Here is a 19623-nt window from a genome sequence, read left to right as displayed (position 1 = left end):
CAGCCTGGTCATTACTGGCCACTGGTATGTTTGTGGGTCCTGGAGAAGAATGAGGAGGTTGAGATCTTGATAAATGTAGCAAGAACTTAAGAACAGAACTGTGTTTTTTTCTTTTCAGTTCTTTTTCAAATGCAGTCATTCTGAGAGATGCTTTACAAGGGGATAAAACATATTCAGCTAAAATTTCCTAGTATACTAGATGATTTGAGGACAGGGTGATAGAATCTCATCTTAGTTTTTAGGTAATTACTTGAAATCTGAAATTTACTCAAAACGGAGCAAATTTTTTTTAGTTAGATTGAAGAAGAGAGATTATCAAAATGCATTCACTTTTCTTTCCATTTTTGGCCCCAAATTGGGTCAAATTCCACACAGAGCTTCTAGTATTATACAAAACCTAATCAGCATTCAGCATCACTGCCAAGGAACAAAGAACTGTCTTTATTGCTGCCACAGGAGAGTATTAAAGGAGAGATAATATAGGGATTTAAACTGCAAATTTCTGCATCCAGCATCATCCTCTCTCAAAGTGTCTTTGCTAAATGATAAGCAGCAAAAGCTGAGTTCATTTATACTTTCTTGAGGCTGGAAAAAATCTGTTTAAATCAGTGGGATCAAGACGTTCCTAAGATAGCCAGGCAAGACAAAGTTTTCTTATTTTACTGTCATCTCAAAGAAAAAATTCGGAGTAATCCTGGGTGAAATGCATCCTGAGGCTTCAATGATGAAACCATTTTTGTAATAATGTGGAATAGCACTTGTCTGTCCTACTGTTGAATTCTTTTGTTTTAACAGCAATACATAATATCTGGTAGCAAACATTTGTACATCACTCATATTCTAAGAAGAGCATTTCAAAAATACTTTAGCATATTGATAGATTTATTGATACCACTTACCTGTCCCCAAAGCATTTTGTTTCTTCCTCTACACTCTAATGAGTAATGGAAAACGTAGATATTTTCAGTAAGTGTTTCCACCATAAGTTTATTTTACAGTGTTTGCTGATAAGTCCTAGAATTCTTACTGGACAGAAACCTCCAAAAAATTGAAATTGCATTCTTGTTATTTAACTCAGTCTCTTTAAAGCCAAACACAGTCACAATTCTTCATAATTTAGAAATTCAGGACAATCACAAATTTCACTTGAAGCCAAATGGATTATGATAACAGCACAGTAGTAACTTCTATTGGCAGAGTCTTAAAAATATCTATTTGAGGTGTGGAACACCTGTGATATTAGTATCTGCTACTTAAAGCTTGCTAATGAAAGGTGTCTTTTTTTTTTCTGAGTAACATACCGTAAACTACTCTGATGGTAAGTTCTTTATCCTGATACAGCCTGGAGATTAAGCAAGGCATTCTGCAGAATGTTTTCTCTGTTCCCTGAAGCAAGGCGTCATCTCAGGGGTGTAATTGACCCTTAATTTCAGCTGTCTCACTTGGGCAATTCCTTGATTAAATCAAGGTTAAAAAAAGTACAGTTAGCAATTACTTACTTTTTTTTCCCCCAGTTTTATTTTGTTACTAGAAACTATTCAATACAAATTCAATTACAGGCAAATTATTTGTATTTAGATCCATGTTCTACACAAGATAGGCGTATTATGTTGATTATCATGCATGTTAGGTGCCTGTGTCAAGCTTATTGTAAAATTCAGTGTTCTGCCATAAAATTTAATTTCAACATAGCATTATTCAAATTTTGGAATATTTGATCTTGTATCATTTTTTATTAAGAGATTGGTGAGCTGGAGGCAGTGATGTTGAATAACTGTATGCCATCCTCATGCCTTCATTGTATGGAGCAACACAGTGTAAAACTGTGCCAAGGATGCAACATGGGAAGCCAGAATAGGGAGGCCGATGATTTTTCATTCCCTTTTCCTTTAAAAAGTGAGAATTAAATGCTTTTTCTATAACTGGAATGATCTACTTAGGAAGTCTGAATGGAAAGAGACACACATATCTACAAATGAGACCATGCTTAAACAACCTGGTGTTTACTTTAAGATTGTATCTATGGTTATTGATCTTGTCTTTCAGAAGGATATTTTGTCATATTCTGACCTTATTTCAGAATATGTTTAATCAGAGAGCTCTTTCCATCAAAAGAGACTATTTGTAGTGATGGCAGAAAAATAATGAGGTAAATTTCCTGTGAAAAAACGCTGAGGGAGTAGGATGAGTGTGTTTTAAGCTAAGGAATTGCATGTTTCTTCAATCAACTGAAGTGAATGAGTATGACAGACTTCAATTTGCCTTCCAGCAGATATTCTCTGTTTAGTTTAATGTTTTGTGAAGTCCTATATTATGAAAGAGAATTAAAATCTCACTTGTAATGAAATAGTATATTTTGATTTAGAGTTCTTTATTGTATCTATATAGTATACTTTGATTTAGAGTTCTGTGTATTTAGTCTGGCACCTTATAGAGTTGTCTTGTTATTTATGTAACCTGGGAATTCAACAGAGTAAATTATGGAAGGAGAAGGGTGATTTTGGTCTCTTCCAGAGCTTATTGGTCCTTAAAGAACACAAGAATCTGCCTTGACATTTCTCTTTAGATTAATATTTTAATGAAAAAATCAATTCTCTTGAGCAGAGTTTTAATTATTTATATGCAAAACGTAGATGTATCTAAAACAAAGCCTTTCTCAAACTAAATCTTATTGCTGAATGTGCACTTGAAGGTCTTTAGAGTAAAGAAAAAACAAAATGTGGTCATAATTTTAACTGTGTTTCAGGTTATAGCTTAAAATTAATCTTCTAAACCTTAATTAGGCAGGCTTTTGAAGTTATAATATCACACAGGAGCAAATGGATTTATACAGCCCTTTCTTCAGTTTCTTAATTGAAGACAAACTGAACAAGACAGCAAGACATTGATTTACACAGAGCACAATGCGGACAATTGTTGTAACATCATCTATCCACTACATGAGAGGACCAGGTCCAAGAGGGTGCTGCAATATCTACTATTTTCCCAACTCCACGTTATCAGATTTGGCTCTGTTCATGCAGAGAGTTAAACTGGTTTCTGCTTCGTTTTCTCAAGATAGGCATTTTACCATCACTTCATCAGACTAAAATGATGACAGCAGTCTTTTTGAATGGAGGATAGTGCTTTCCTCTTAGAATAAAAGATCGTGACTGGTGACGTGTGAGAAATGCATTGACTTTGTTTTGACAGCCTCAAGGCCAGTGGACCGTAAGCTGTGTACGGGACCTCTTCCCAGCACCTCCCAGCTGTGCCATATCCCCTGTCCTACAGAGTGTGAGACCTCAGCATGGTCAGCCTGGGGACCATGCACCTATGAAAGCTGTGATGACCCTCAGGCCAAGAAGGGTATGTAAAAATTCAGTGAAGCCTTTTAATGGTGATTATTTTTTATTCCTAAGTCACTAGGGACCACTGGCTATGCAAGCATACTGAATTTTGTACCAAGAAGACTATATCCTGTGCCTCAGCATCAAAAAAAAGGTCATTGAATTAGGCCTGTATTATCAGTACTGCTCCACCAAAGCTGGCAAAAATGTAGACTGTTTACTAAGCTCTCAAGATCAGGTTGGGTAATTACAAGTCAATTCCAGTTTTAAAATTTAAACTGAAAGGCCTACTGTTTGTGTACATGTTCAAATCACAATTCTCTTTCCAAAGGAGGACAGAAGCAGCCTTTGAAGTGCATAGTGTCCAAGTCACTTAAAGGTTTACAGTTCAGTGATAGCTTAAGAGTTCACCAGTAGACTGTAAAGCATTCTCTGGCAAAGAGTTGAGACCATTCGCTGTTGATAACTGACACTGTTTACTGGTGACATACGTACTGGTTTCAATTTTCATGTGTTTAACAGTTTATTCCTGTGCAAAACATGTTGTAGTAACCTGATATCAAAATAGGAAAGCAAGAATACAGTGATAAGGACTTCACGTAAGAAGACTTCAGGTTTCTAGCTCTAAATAAGAAAAAGTGGCCAAGTCATTGCTGTGATGTGATTATCTGACAAAAGCTGAGAATACAAACCTCCTTGATTGAAAACACTCATTAGAAAGAGCAGCCACATATGTCCACTTGAAGGAGCAACTGTAATTGCCACATTAGCTTAGCTGCTTCTTCCTGATATACTGTTAGCTGCCCTTCAGTCTGGGCAGCAATAATCCAAGTTTTACAATGCTGTCTCAGGGTAATGTGACCTGACCTTGATCAATTCAAGAAAGAAAAAGCAGTTCATTGTGTAAGCCCATTGGATTGAGTATTCTCTGAGTATAGCAGTCAAGTAGCCTGTTATTTCTGTTGTTGTTTCATCACTGAAAGATTTGCTACATTTTCAGGACTAATGTTTAGGTTTGTGAGACTGATTTGGACACCTGCCTAATGGAAATGTATTAGGATGTATTTTATGCAAGTCTTTATTCCTGCACACATGACCAGGAATCTTTTCTCAGCTGTCAATGTTTTCCTCTTATCTGGAAATTCTTAGATTTTTTTTTTACAGTTACATTTACAGTTCTGAGAGAATTATGTGGAAGTTGTACAGGCACTCCCAGTTTTAGCAGCGAGTCTCTCTACGTATTTCAGGAATTGCCTTTACTGTGAATCGTTTGCCACCTTTGTTACATTAGACACTGGGGTTCTTTTTGTGAAATTATATCAGTCTTTTGTGGCAGGCTTAGTAAACCTCTTCAATTTAGAAAAAAAAATAGATACATGGAAATATATTTTTAGAGTAATATTTGTTATAATTAAGAGGCACATCTTCAAACAAAGAATTATTTTTTGCACATATGTCTTTGGAAAATCTCTCCTGTTTAGTTTGTGTCCTGGTAGATATTAGAGAGTTATACATAATATTTTATATAAAAAAAAAATCTGTGTATTACTAACCTGTCTGCATATCAAGATGAAACAGAGACCGTGAAGAGATGTGAAAAGAAAGAAAACTTTGCCAAAATTAAAATATTCTGATCAGATATATCAGAAGCTCTACACAAGAAACTATTTCCTGATTCTGTTCAGTTTGGTTAGGTTGTTCTGACTGTAGATTAGTCTGGCTTTTTCAACATGCCATCCTGAAAGTGAGAGAAAGGCTTTTCTCAGAGAGTGACATGGGCTTGGCAGATGACACACTGTATAAAGGCCCATGAGTTTCTCCAATCGAAAATGAGCCTAGGTAGTCTTAAGGAAATGTGTAAATGCTCACAAGGAGAGTGTTTAGAAGCTGATTTCACTTGATAATCTATCCCTGTTGGAAGGTACCTGAGAAGAAAACAAACAACATGTTTGAGAAATGGCAACCCCACAATGTAGTTAGCAATGTAGTCAACAATTTGTTAGATGATCCAGCAAGAGAGATGCACAGGAAATTACTCCTGTCTCCCTCCTGGAGTACATATGACTAGGATAAACAGGGATTCAAAGCAAAGCTTACTGAATAAACTCAAAACTCATGATGCTCTTGTTAAGTTTTACCTCCCTTCCTTCTTCAACTAATTCTACTCAGTTCTCTAAAGTGCAGTGTTGCATTGAGTGTCTGTGGTATCTTTTACACAGAAGAGAAACTTAACCATTCACTTAGATGTAGATAGATAAAAACCTCTTCACTTTGCGTTTTAGAATTGACTTATTCTTCCCTTTCTATTTTCATGGACATTTCAGGCTTTAAACTAAGGAAACGGCGCATCACCAATGAGCCTACGGGAGGAACAGGAAACTGCCCTCACCTGCTGGAAGCCATCCCATGTGAGGAGCCCTCCTGCTATGACTGGAGAATCGTGGGGTTGGAGGAGTGCATTCCTGACAATGAGAAGCCATGTGGCACTGGTACACAGGTTCCTATTGTTGTATGCATCAACAGTGATGGTAAGATGCTTTTCCCCACAGTCCACAGCAACTAGAGTGAAGATGCTAAAATATAGTCCAAAAGGGTAGCAGTTTTTGTTGTTCTCAGCTTTCTCAGTCCTTAAGACCAAGACGACTGGAAGAGAGACAAATTTCTGTTGTATTGGTTAAGCAGGATAGGCCCTCTGGTTCCTCTAGGATCAAGCTCCTTCTCCTACATGCTGTAGGTTTTCAAAAGTTCCCAAAGAGACTTTGAGAAAAGTCAGTAGGAAATGGCTATTGCTTTTCAGTAGGTCAGACTCATGCCTGCAATGACTTGACTGAATTTTCTGATGTAATCCTACTAACAAATCTGATCTGCTGAGCCCAAAACCATATAAAGTGTGAGTAAAGTAAGATGTATTGCACTAAGCATAGCTGGAAGAAAAATAATAATGTGTTTATTAAAAAGCATGGTTTGATATGTGTTATGAAGTTGCTTTGACAGTCCAGGCTGTCTTTCTTCTTCAAAAGGTCAGAAAAAATACCATCATTATTTAGTTATCCTCTGTGAGAGAAAACAGATTTTGCATGACACAGCCATGAAAACCTATTTTGAAAGCTGCTTAGAAAATACTTTAATCTATGGAAGACTCATGGATTACTGTTGCAAGAATATTCCTTATTAATTCATAATACTACAGTTTAGAGCAGCATGTGAATTAAAATAATTGTACTGACTACGGTGTAGTTATGCTAAGAAACTTCTACCTCCCTATAGAGGATTAAGTAATTGTACATCTCTGATGAGTATTTAACAGCTACACAAAATATTTTATAATTAAATTCATCAGAAGTAATAAGACCTGATTATAGAGAGATTTAAATCTTCAGCTTTCATGTTCAAGAATTTGGGTAATAATTGAGTTTTGGGGCTTAAATTGGAAAAATTAGAGTGTACATTTTATTTTTCTGCCTACACCTAAAAGAACTGGTAACGCTTTTTACAGCCCAGACAGAGATTAGCCTAGAATTATGATATTGAATCTACTACATTTTATGTTCCTTTCCTAAAACAATCCCTTCACAGTGTAATAATTTCTTGGCAACAACACAAAAAATATTTGAAATTTTGTTTGTATACATTGTCAGGTGAAAATGGCCTTTTCCTCATAAATTAAATTTTTCCCTATGTAATTCTGAATTTTTTTTTTCTTTTTAATAGCAAAAAAATAAATTGTAAACCAAACAATCAAGTGTATTTTTTTCCTTTACTAGATTTCGCATAGTTTGGCTTACCTTCAGTTTTGAGGAGTTTTATTTGCTCACTTGTCTAACTTCTGATCAGACTAATTTCTTCCGAGATTGTAATGCAGACATTTATGTTGACTATAATTTATTGTAATCATAATATATTTGGAAGATGCAATTGAGCTTCTCAATTTTAAGATAAGTTTTATGTGTATGGTATTTTCTATTCTGTTTCAAACTCACAGGATTTGCTCTCTGCACTTCATCGTCTTTTTTGGCAAAATTGGACTTGTGATTAACTTCTTTACTGACAGTATTAATCTTTGTCTGTCTTTCTGACTTATATGGCATTATATATTGCTATAATTAGATGACATTATACATTGCCCATATCAGTAATCCATCCCAAAAGGAGGGAGAAATCAGGCTTTGGCCATGTGCCTGTTAGTCTTTAAGATTAAAGAGTTTTGGACACAGCTTCAAAGAATGGAGAAAATGAATTGCAATTATGGTTTCTTTTGCAAAGGTCTAATCACCCACAAAGGTATGTGTTCAATATCTTTGACAGAGTGCAAAAGCAATGGAGAGTAATGCAGTGGATTGCCTCAGCCTTACCTCAAAATTACTTCCTTCTCTTAGTTAAGAACTTCTGTGATCTTCACCAGTAACACTAAGTGACTTTTCCTTGGGTCTCTCCTGACAAAGATTAGCATGATACAGTAGAAGCAAATTGTGAAGTAAGAAACCACCAACCTCAGTAACTCCCATCTAGTACTCTGGCCTCCTACCCTGGCACATGTATCCTTCTTCATCAAACGCTTCTTGCGGGCATCCAGATTCTGCTCTGCAAAATCTAGGAGAGCAGTACCTTGCAATCAGGCAGGTTTTACATCAAGCCCTACAACTGCAAGGTAGCTTGCAGTCAAATAAAGTTTGGAGAATGTTACTCTTCCATTGTCTGAACATCATGGTTTAAATGAATCATAATATGAAATTTGTGATATTCAGTGTTCTTTGAGCACTTCTTGGAGAAGACTGCATTGACTGTCAGTTGAGGACTGTGGTTCAATTAATAGGATAATTTGTGTGATAATCACATGTCATAATTCTGTTCTAAATGGCACACAGGGAATTTCATTCAGTTTTACGGGTAAAAATGACTGTGAAGGGAAACAACATGTGGAGAGAATTAATTGTTGTCTGAGTTTGCTATGTTACTTAATCTGAACTAATTTTTACTTAACAATAACCTCTTCAGTATTTTCAAGAGTTTGTTCTGTTTTGCTTTGGTTTTCAGTTCATATGAATTAATTAGCCAACCTTAAGTCAGTGCCTGGATAGGAGAAATTGAATCAAAAGGACTTAGGCATTGTGTACTGTAAATATACTGCTTTTCTGAAAAGATAAACCCCATGCTGATGAGCATCTTTTCTTTCTGTTGACTGTTGTATCATTATATATGTTTAAAGCATAATTAGTTGGGATAACATTTCTTGACCTGGGTGTTTTACTTTGCAATTAGAATCAAGTAACAGTGTTTGTAAGATTGTTTTATATAATTGGAATGAGCTTCTCTCTTCCATTTGGTGTAAAGATAAGAGTCATTACAGCCTTTGAGACAATAGCAAACAATAGATTATCCTCCTGTGTTGTTGCTGGAGGCTTATGATTGTCATTCTCTTTCCACAGCGGATTGCAGTAATCAGAATTTTCATTCAGGCTGAAAAAAAATATGACAGTTAGTACCCTAGGTTGTCATTGTAGAGGCTGTAATGAACTTTGATGTATTTTATTATATAAATGGAACTTCAGCCTTTTATTGTGGAAAGAACCTTTTCAGAATAGATATTCTTAGTCTTCCAGGAAATTTTACAAAGAAGCTCCTCTCTGTGAAAAAAACCTTTCAGTTGTGGAAACTCCAATACTAGGCAGAAACTGATCAGAATTTCTCTGTTATATGCATTATTTTAATAATTAGAGACACACTACAGATCAACTTTTGCTAATGATAGAATGACATTTTTTAGTAAATCATAATTAATCTATTTATATATTTATGCAATATATATATAAGGCAAACTTTTATGCATACACACACACAGAGGTATGTACATATTATCTATGATTAAGTCCTTTAATGTAGTTCACAAGAGTGATTTTACAGCAGATGAATTATCCCTATTTCTCTGTAGCTATGGAAATCTATGAAGAATACCATTTCAAAAATATTTCTGTACTAAAGACTCACTCTATTGTAGGATAGCTGACCACCTCTCCACTCCATAACAGATACATTAGTGCTATTTATATGTAAATAGGGCAAAATAATTTCTGACATAAAAGTCTGCAAAATTATCTACTGCTGAAAATGCCTACAAAATGCTGGTTCATGCATTACACTTTTTTAGGTTTTTACCTTTGTGCCAAACTCTGCAACACAGGTACCACAGGGGCTGTAGCATTACCAATGTTCTTCTGACCCTCAGACAGTAGGCTGAAATTACTTGCTCATTTTGTAGAAACATTTAAATAATAAATTGCTTTACAACCTTTATAATATACTGGGCTTTGTACCATTGCATGTATTACTCTGGATAAAACAGATCTCGCTTTTGAAGGGCAAATTTCTTCCGGACCTTCTTCGAGTCCACTAATTGTTGGATTACATTTAGCTCCACAGGGGAAAAGGATGGACTCAGTGCCATCTCCTGCCTCACAGCTGTGAGAGATGATGAGCCTTAGAAGAGGGAGCCATGGCAACAGCAAAGCTCTTTGTGTACAGGCAAATTCCTGCAACTCTTTGAAGTAGCAAAATTGTTCCTGAAGTACTATAGGCATAGATACGTGCTGACATAGATGAGCGCCACAGGTTCTCTTCTGGCACCTGGACATATGTGGGTGACACAGGTCTGGTCTTCTTGAGACTGGAACATGAATTTAAACCATGGTGTTGGTAGTTAATTAAAAGATATAGAAGGTAAACAAGACTGTTTTGTTAAGACACTCAGATGTTAGCATTTCAGATGGATTAGTTCAGCTACTTTGTGTGGAGTGGCTCAAACACTGTACTGTCCAAAATGGAACTGTGTACATTTCCTTTACCTGTGCTTATTCTCAGCTAGTGTGACTGACTGAAGGCTGTGTACTTCAGCTATAAGACAACCCTATAGGTTTTAATTGTTTTTCTGTTTTCCTTTAGACTTAGAAAACTTTATTCCTGTAATATTTCTTGTCTTCTTTTTATTGAGTTTTAATTTGAAGAAAAGCTTATAAAACTTCTTCATGTAGTTTAAATTTTCTTCTATAGTTTTCTGATCAACATCTGTATTTAGTTTCTTAATTTTTAGCTCATGGCATTAGAGCTTCTTACAGTAGGCATCTAATTAAATATATAGAATAAACTGGGAAAAACTGAAGATTGTCTTGTGCAACAATTTTCACTTAAAATATTTTAACTAGTTTAAAAATTGGCTCTTTCTATATGTTTATGGTTTGAGTCAAATACATGCTAAAGGAATAGCTTCTGGTCTTCATTAATTTTTATAATGGAAAACAATAGGAGAATAAATGGAAGCTTTATATGTGTGCCCAGGTATAAAGAATCTACTTTTACCCTTTCTATTGTGTGGCTATATGTATTGAATGAAGAAACAACCAGACTGGTTGGATTTTTTTTTAATGATTATTTAGAAAGAAAATATCTACTTCGTGTCACTTTATGACTTAGTTCTTTAAAAAGAATGAAGAGCCAGATTGGAATTCGAATTACATTGAATTATTGAGTTAATCCTGTAAGAGAACCCAGATCAAAATCTGGCCAATGCTCAGCAGTCAATTAGTAGAAAAATACAGTAGCTAATGACAGTTTCTTTCGGCATGTACTGCCTTATGCTTACAGGAACTTGGTTATATGGGCATTAGTCATCCCATTTCCCATTATTAATCTCCAAGCTATTGTCATTACAGAATTGATTTGAACTGTTCTTTTCTGTCTGACAGCTTTTAGGTTGACCATCTGAGGCATTTAAATCAAATGTGAGGTGCACACTTTGATCTTCACTGTAAATGCATAGGATATTAAATTTATAACCCGGTCCTTTCTTTCCTTTGATTTGTCTAGTTACAAAAAAACTATTGAGTATGTTGACTGGATGTTTGTTATAGGGAAGAATTTGTTACTGACGGTAAAACAGAGTCAGTTTAAAGGACCTTAAAATTGACACTCTCAGGCCATGACATTTCAGAGCATTGGACTTCTAAGGCATTTATATTTAACAAGATTTGCTTTATTTAATATAAAGGAATATAAGGAAAAAAATAGTGCACACTATTGCTTAAACTATACCATTTCAGTTCTCTGAGAAGTTTGATAATTGATAATTCTTCTGTCAATAAAGAGTCACATTTAATATATCATACTAATTCCTTTCTGCCTCTTGTCTTGACATTAGGAAAGTGGATATTTCCCTATTAAGTTCCACATAAGAACCGGTGTTTTTAGTGTTTGTATAACATTAAGTGATTTCATTATATAGGATGGCTTAAATGCATCATTTGCTTTCTGAGTGTCTTTAATAGTTGGCCTGGAATGTGATGTGATTATTTCCATTAAAGGGATAAATACAACAAAGCCAGAGTTTCATCTGCATTGTGCAATAAACAAGTATCGTTTATGACAGCGCGATAGACCTTGTTTCCAAATTATCACATCTTTGAAGACAGAGTTGGTATGGGTAATGCCTGCAGAGACATTAATGTTCATAAAGAATATAATTAAATTAAAAATAGGTGGGCTAACTTAATTACCGAAATATTTTTCTTTTGTCATAGATCATAATTAGACACTCTAGTCAGATGAGTTCACTGGGTTTTGGCATGTTTACTTGTGAAATGTACTATAACATCTTTGCAGAGAAGCTGTACTGGTATACTTAAAATTTATTGGACATCTAGGAGTAGAAGTTGTCCTAGTGGGAAGCCCAAATATTAATGAAATATACTGCAGAGAGTGCAATTACCTGTTTCATATAATGTATACTCTTAGTAACCTGCTTTAGTTTTGATGACACAACCAGATAGAAAAGTAAGATATTGCAAGAACTGCTTGTAGTAGCAACAGGCAAATTAGGAGAGGGGAGATTTTGATGCATACATTTTTATTTACATAGCAGCCTGTAAAGCAGGAACCCAGTCCTGATTAGAATCCAGGCTTCCTCATAATAATAATAATGCAGAGAGTCATAACTGTAGATACATTTCAAAGCACTGGGTTTTTTTTAGGAAGGTCACTTTAATGCTTTACAATCTTTCCATTTGTTACTTCAAATTATGCTGTTACGAAAAAAAGGTGTTTATAGACTTATGGATGGGTTGTAAAACTGGATCTATAGACACAGTATTGAATTTCCTTGGTTTTGTATTTGTGTATTTGATGGGAGTCAATTTTCCATCTGAGAGAAAAAGGTTTTAGAGGCCTATGTATGTTTTCTGACAACCTGCATGCTAATGGTAAATTTTCTTAATAAATGTTATCAAACTTCAGAGCTGTGAAACTAGTGTTTTGATAAATAGTGACAATTAAAATATCTTCATTAGCCAGTCACTTTGAGCCAGAAAAATAGGAATTTTATTCTCAGTACTTCCAGCCTTAAGCAGCTCATTGTCTGACCTTTCTTTCAGATCATAATTTGTGTTGGGTCCTGATTAATGTAAAACCACTCTTATCTGCCAAGAAATATTTGATTTCACAAGTGTTCCAGTGGGAGCTTAAAGAAGCTTGAGATAATCTGTGTCATTTTGCAATTCTTGTAACTCCTGTACACTGCACAAGCACCATCTCTACCAAATAGTTAAGAAAACTTCAGACAAAGAATAAAATGTACTCAGCCACAATGATTACTTCAAATCAGAGCAAACAACTGAGGATTTAGCTTTCTCCAGTGTTCCCAGTCATCTGTTCTGGATTTTGGGGTGCAAGTACCTTTTGCAGGTTTTCAGCTACATAGAGTCACAGAGGGAAAATAATGGATTTGTACCTGGGATTTGGTGAAAATGTGGGTGGAAGACAAGAGGAAGAAACTGATACTGACCCAACAATGAGGTTAAGAACTAGGGAAAGGTAGGATTTGACCCTTATTTCTGCCAGAACACTTTACTGAGAGCAAGTAAGGAACTCAAAGGAAGTTGCAAAATTTCTCTACATGTCAGGGATTAGGGGAATTATTCAGTTTGGGGATGATCAAGCCAAGAGGGGATTTGACAAGCAGTTGGAGGGAACTTGGCAGAGCTGGGTGAAAGGGACAGTGAGTTGACTGACTGGAATTAGTGTCTGGAGAAAATTCGACTGGATAAGAAGCCAGAGAAGGGGAGGAAGGAAGGAAATTCATCACTTTTGGAGCTGGAACACAGTGCACTATAGTCTGCTCGTGCTTTTGTCCCATGATATCACCCTGCAGAGCAGTAAGTGTCCAAAGTCAACTCAACACCCATGGCTGAAGTACTGTTTTTCATTTGGTTTCTGTTTTAAACCAGAAAATTGGAAATAAATATTATGTCAAAAATAAGTATTTTAGGTTGCAAAGCCAAGACCTCAAACATTAGGAAGTTAAGGTAGGTTGTCTGGTTCATATGTAGAATGTATCAGATGGAAGCCTTTAATTATTTAATTGTGTCTACATGACATTTTCCCCACAGAACCTGCTACTTATTTGTGAAACGTATGTTTCTGCTTTGGGGATTAAGTGGCTTTTTGTGGTAATGAATGCTCTGTCTTTGAGACAACTAGCCTTAGTTGTCTCCTTCAGGGTTTAATTTTGCTTCGCATTTGTTCAGCATCAGCAAAACGTAAATAATACTGACCTATTACATCTTAAGTGTTCTGAAAATGCAATTATTAATGGGAGTCTGATTGCCACGATGGAAAGATCTTAGGAAAATTACCAATTCTGTTTTAATAACTCTTTTAATTAATGTGTGGTAAATAAAACATAGGCTTATGCCTTGAACAAAGAGAATAAAACTAAAAATACCAAAGAGCTACTCATTAAGGAGTTCCCAATCTGCGAACTGAAGGAGGAAGGGACCCAGTGGAAAAATAATAAGCATGTGATTATGCAATTGAAAAAAAACTATATTACAAAGGCACCTTTAGTTCTGGCATTTAATGCTGTTTGATCTCTTGATATAATTTTGGGAGTTAGCTATATAAATCTTGCCCTAGGAATTAACAGATATTTGGTTTTAATTTTACTAATTTGAGACATCCATTATTGGTACTGATATTATCTTATAAATAGCAAATTGCTGTGTTAGTCTTTTCCAGGGAAAATACATTAAGTAGAAACTATATCATATATCTTGTTCTGGATGTCTCAGAATGGACTTTTTTTTTAAGATCGGAAAAAGAAGAATAATGCTAGCTACAAGCTTCTTAAGTCTTGTGGGAGGCTTCTAGAAGACCTGTGATGTCCTTCTAGGAGGGGAAGGGGCTCTTATTTCTATGGTACAGCCAATTTTTCTGAGCAGGTTCAAATCTGCAGTGACATCTGTCAGATTTCTGTGACTTTAGGATGTTAACTTGTATAACTTATTAGCGAAGTAGAAAATTTATAAGGTCCCTGTACTTGCAGATGTGTTCCTGCTACTTTCGGTTTTGTTGCATAACTATGTTGTTGTATTTCCTTAATTTAGCATAGGTTATTCTTATAAATAGTGGTATTTAATGCTGGTTGCTTTCCTGAGAGCTCTTTTTCTGAAACCATATACAAAGAGGCTGGGAGAAAGCAAAAGTCAAAAGGATAGGTTAGTTTTATACTTCTGGAGAGGAATCAGTTATGAAAATGTTTCCAAAAGACAAGATTAATTTGCAGTCTGAGCTCCCTAAAGGCATGCTGTGTCTTTCACTTGTAATGATGAGAAGATATTCATTGCAAGATGGATAAAATTATGTTCTCCAAAGACTGCATTTTATCTGCCAGTAGTAGGACATGGAAAGAAGCATCCATGAAATTAATTATAAAACTGTTTCTCAGAAATGTGTAAACATGACAGTGGCAGTGATCTCTTTTACACCTCTTGGGTCCTGTGTTTTAACTATGATTGAATCGAGCTGTCAGATTACATACAGAGTGACAACTCTGTACTAGCTGAAGCTGGATGAATAATGCAAAGACAATGTTTGCAATCATCTTTTTCTATATGATATAATTATTCTTATTCTTTTAAAAGTTCTTTTGAGTTACAGGTGTATTTGTGTGGCAAGAGGTATCACAGATATTTGTGAATATATAGCTGTAAACTTGCTTCAAATTCACTTTATAGTAGTGAAATATTAGATAATTGACATACTGAAGAATTCATCTAATATTCTGTCAGCTGCATGTCATTAGTCATTCTCTTCAGCTGTGAGTTATGCTCTTGCATTAAAGAGAAGAATAACATTAAAATGTTGGTGGCCAAATTCCAGGAAAATACTTGGTGATGAAACTGCATTGCCTGAGTATTTATGAATCAATTTGTGATGCAACTTTGTGAACTTCTGAGCTTAAATGTATTAGTTATCCTTCAAAACTCATATTTATGCAGAAAATGAGAAGGGTGAAGTTAATGAAATTGATGAATGTTCAGTGTCTCTCGAAAACTAGGCCATTTAAGGTAGCTGTTTAAAATATGCAGGTTATTAGGGATTTGTTGAAAAGATTGACTGTGGAGAGCACTGTCATTCTAGTGACGTTAATGGAGCTGTCACATTGTTTTCATGCTACTGTTTTTGTAATCTTGCCCATTATTTCCTTTTTATGCTTCTATTCCTTATTCACATCCCTGAATGTTAATCTAGTTCAGATCAGCACATCAGAATTATAATTTCTAATCGTACTTGTTTGAAATCTCTGACATTCCATTGCCCTTCCTGGACTAGTTCTCCTCTTAACATTTGTTTATTGGAGAGGAAAAAGAAAAGTGTAAAATAACAGTTACAATAAAATACCTGTGAAACATTTTTAAAGTTATAATACTCTACTTGTCCATATCCGATGAGTTTAAAAATTTGATGAGAATATCTGGTAGCGAAAAAAATAGTAATATAATTCCCCATATTTAACAAAACTTCTTGTTTTCTAAACAATCAAAAAGGCATAGTGAAATGCTAAAATAGAAGCATATTGCATTTTCAAATCAATGTATTTTAAATCCTGTTTCCAATGTTCAAAATTACACTGCAAATATTTCTGAAGTCTGTCAAAGGAGTTTTTTTCACTTTTAAACACAACTGTGTCTGTAACATTTAAAAAAAAAATGTAAATGTCTTGTTTGGGAAGGGTTTACGAGACTGTCAAGTTGGTCTTGGGATCGGCTGTATCTTTTTAAGGTGAGTTGGTGCTTTTGCCAAGTGTTCTTAGGAACACACTGTGAATTTTCAAGTGATCTTATCCTCCAGATTTGCACTGTGACTTCTTGTTTCCTTATGACTCTGTCAGCACTTTTCCCGTCTTTCGCCATTCTGCTTAAAATGGCCTATTGGTCTGACATATCGATCCCACTTGGTCCCATGACTAATATTGATTTTATTCTCAATGGGACCATAGCCTTTCATCAAACTTACTTTTTCTTTCATATCAAAATGACGTTTGATTAGCTTATTTGACACTAGAAGGCAACTGAACTTGGTTATGATCAATGCACTTGTATTCTCTGTTCCTTATCATTCTCAGTAAGACTGCATTAGCAAATGAACCATGAAAATATTTCAACCACCTGTCAAGCAGTTGGAAAATCTTACTCCTGTTGTTAGGCAACACGTAGGTGCTCTTCTTAGCTCTATTAGAAATACTGGACCACTATTCCTGTGGTACTTGTCTACTACAGCATAAAGTATATCAGATTTTTGGCTAAAGGCAGATCACGTTTCTGGTTTTGTTTACTTTGTCTTGTCTGCATGGAGACAGGAAAGTTAATAGAATCATAGAATGTTCTGGGTTGGAAGAGACTTTAAAGATCATCTAATTTCAACCCCCTTCCATGGGCAGTGACACCTTCCTCTAGACCAGGTTACTCAAAGCCTCGTCTAGCCTGGCCTTGAACACTTCCAGGAGTGGTGCATCCAAACCTTCTCCGGGCAGCCTGTTCCAGTGTTTCACTGCCCTCATGGTGAAGAAAGTTAATCCAAATTAACTGCAAAAATAGTATTAGTAAAACTATATTAAACATGTATCTGAATCCTCTTATTCAGATTTAAGGTGGCCTTAATTCTATTTATTAATTATTTTCTCTTTCATTCTGCATAAGGATAGCCATACAAACTGCTAATACAGTTTAACTAATCTTCTTCAAAGTCCCGTTTTAATTAATTTGAATTAATTCTTCAGTATTCCTATTTAGATTAGTCTTTTTCACTGACACATTATCACTAATAGTTCAGATACAGCCTCTTTCATGCTGGTGGATATTTAGTGACGTCAAAAGTAGTGCAAATTCAAAGACGCTATCATCTGTAAGTTTTCCAATAGTCCTTGATGTGTAATACAAAATATGTACTCAGTAACTTATGGTGTTTTGTCATAGATAAAAAACTGTGTTACCTTTTAAGGCATAGTTAGTGCTGTAAGACACCCTCAGTGTGCCTCTGTGTATAGTGAAGGAACTGACCTCATGTATATATATATATATGTATTTTTTTTTCTAATTGGTAACTTCGTAGGTAGCCAAGTGATTATTGTATACTTGGGTTAATAACCTCAGGTTATTGTATATTTCTGAGTTAACATAGTTATGGAATATTATTTTTTCATACTGTGCTAAATCTGGCCAAATGACACCACATTGTACCTCAAAAAATATTATTTAGATTAAGAAATACTATTTCTTTCCCTGTTTTTATTTCCTTCTGTCACATTTAGACTGTATCTACACGACTGTAATTCTGATCAATGACTCTAATATAAAAAGAGGTACATATGTTCTTCTATTACCAGACATGAAAATGAGATTACTGGAAGCATTAATGTCATATCTGAAGGTGTGAGTTCATTACTTTTAACCAGTTACAACCAATGAACATACAAATATGTTTCCCATCTGAAGTAATTTTAGCAGGAAAAAAAGTCTTTAAAATATGTTCTTAATTTTTGTTTCAGAGTTGTCCCTTTATGGCTGTAATTATTTCAAAGTAAGGAGTGTTATTTTGGGTTGGATTACCCCTGTAACTGTTTTGCATATAGTGCAAGCCTTACCTCTCACCTAGGGCGTTTAAGGTACACAGAACTGGATTTCTTAGCAGTGACTCACTTTTCTTGAAATTTGCATTATTGACATTTTTGATGAGATTAAGGACAGGGAATAAGTTTTGGAACCAGAATTGTCTTACCTCTGCAGCAGAATGTCTTTCACATCTTTTTAGCTTTCCTATAAACTACTCACAGGGGTTAACTTGCTTCTGCATTCTTCTAAAATAGCTGCTAAGAAGCTGTTTTGTGAGGAACGTTAGCAAACACATGCTACTGTTTAAGTTATAACTGTGGTGTAGTGGTAGCATTTACTGGTTTGGTTAAAGAGGAGGAGCAGAAGTGCTCAGGTACTATTGTTGGAATTAAACTTCTGCATGAATGTGTGAGTTCTTGAAGCTGACATATTCTCACTTGCCAAAATGTCTTTTCCCACAAGGTGAATACGTGGGGAAAATTGCACAAAGTCATCAACAAGAAGTTATTGCTTGTAAAGCATGTTTCCTCTCATTAGGGAATAGAAGAATGTTTTTAAAAAATCATGGTCTTTTTTTCTTAAGTGTATTGGGATTCTGTTATCTTTAATTTGAGAAACACTGGATATGGTGGGTTTCCAAGCTCCACCTATTTTCATTTTGTATAGTATCATTCCTTGCCAATATTGGTCATTTTTCATCACAAATACTTGCTTAAAAAAAAAAAAAAGGCTAAACTCACATTTTAAAAATTAATATTATATTTTAAAAGCCATTTAAAAGGATTTACGTAGTGAAAGGGGAGTAGTCAGTGCCATTTTCCATATGGCACTGGTGTGTTCAGTCATGGTAAATGTGTAAATAAGATGAAAGTATATGTGCTAATGCTAGCAAGTTTCTCATTTTGAGATAAAAATCCATCCATGTTTGTGAGATTCATGGTGGGTTTTTTTGAATAAGTGGCTAAAGTATCATGTTTATAATTTTTCTTTTGGCAAGGAATAGACTGCACGATACTACTTGAAATTCTACACTGAAACCAAAACCTCAGTAAGTTTTCACGCACAAATCAACAAATAGTTTACGATCCTACAGTGTTTTCATATCAATAAATTATTAGCAAACTTTCTTTTCTGCATAATGAACAGATATGAGAAACCAGTGTATTTGTCTTCATTGAAATCAGTGCCATTCTACTTAGGCTTCTTAGATGAAAATGACTTCACAAATATTAACTATCAACTAATTAAGACATAATTAAATGCAAATACTGGTTAGCAAAAGCAATTGAGAGAAAGACATGTGATTAAGGAATTACCAACTGATATAACACTTGGAGTTACCAGCTAGGCACCTAAGCTAT

At 35.1% G+C, this 19623-nt stretch overlaps 1 protein-coding gene across 4 annotated transcripts in view; it reads left to right on the top strand.

Annotated features, from left to right (window-relative positions):
* THSD7A (thrombospondin type 1 domain containing 7A) overlaps nt 1-19623 on the top strand; it is a 282459-nt gene that overhangs the window by 181051 nt on the left and 81785 nt on the right. For all 4 annotated transcript variants that reach the window (XM_065051176.1, XM_065051177.1, XM_065051174.1 and 1 more), the window contains 2 exons: nt 3193-3348; nt 5654-5857. In XM_065051176.1, coding sequence (XP_064907248.1) covers nt 3193-3348; nt 5654-5857 — 360 coding nt within the window. The remainder of the gene's footprint in view (nt 1-3192; nt 3349-5653; nt 5858-19623) is intronic.

Source organism: Columba livia, chromosome 2 (genome assembly GCF_036013475.1).
Source record: "Columba livia isolate bColLiv1 breed racing homer chromosome 2, bColLiv1.pat.W.v2, whole genome shotgun sequence".
In the NCBI taxonomy this organism is placed as follows: domain Eukaryota; kingdom Metazoa; phylum Chordata; class Aves; order Columbiformes; family Columbidae; genus Columba; species Columba livia.
The sequence above is the reverse complement of the archived record's forward strand: the minus strand, read 5'-3'. Positions and strand labels throughout refer to the sequence as shown.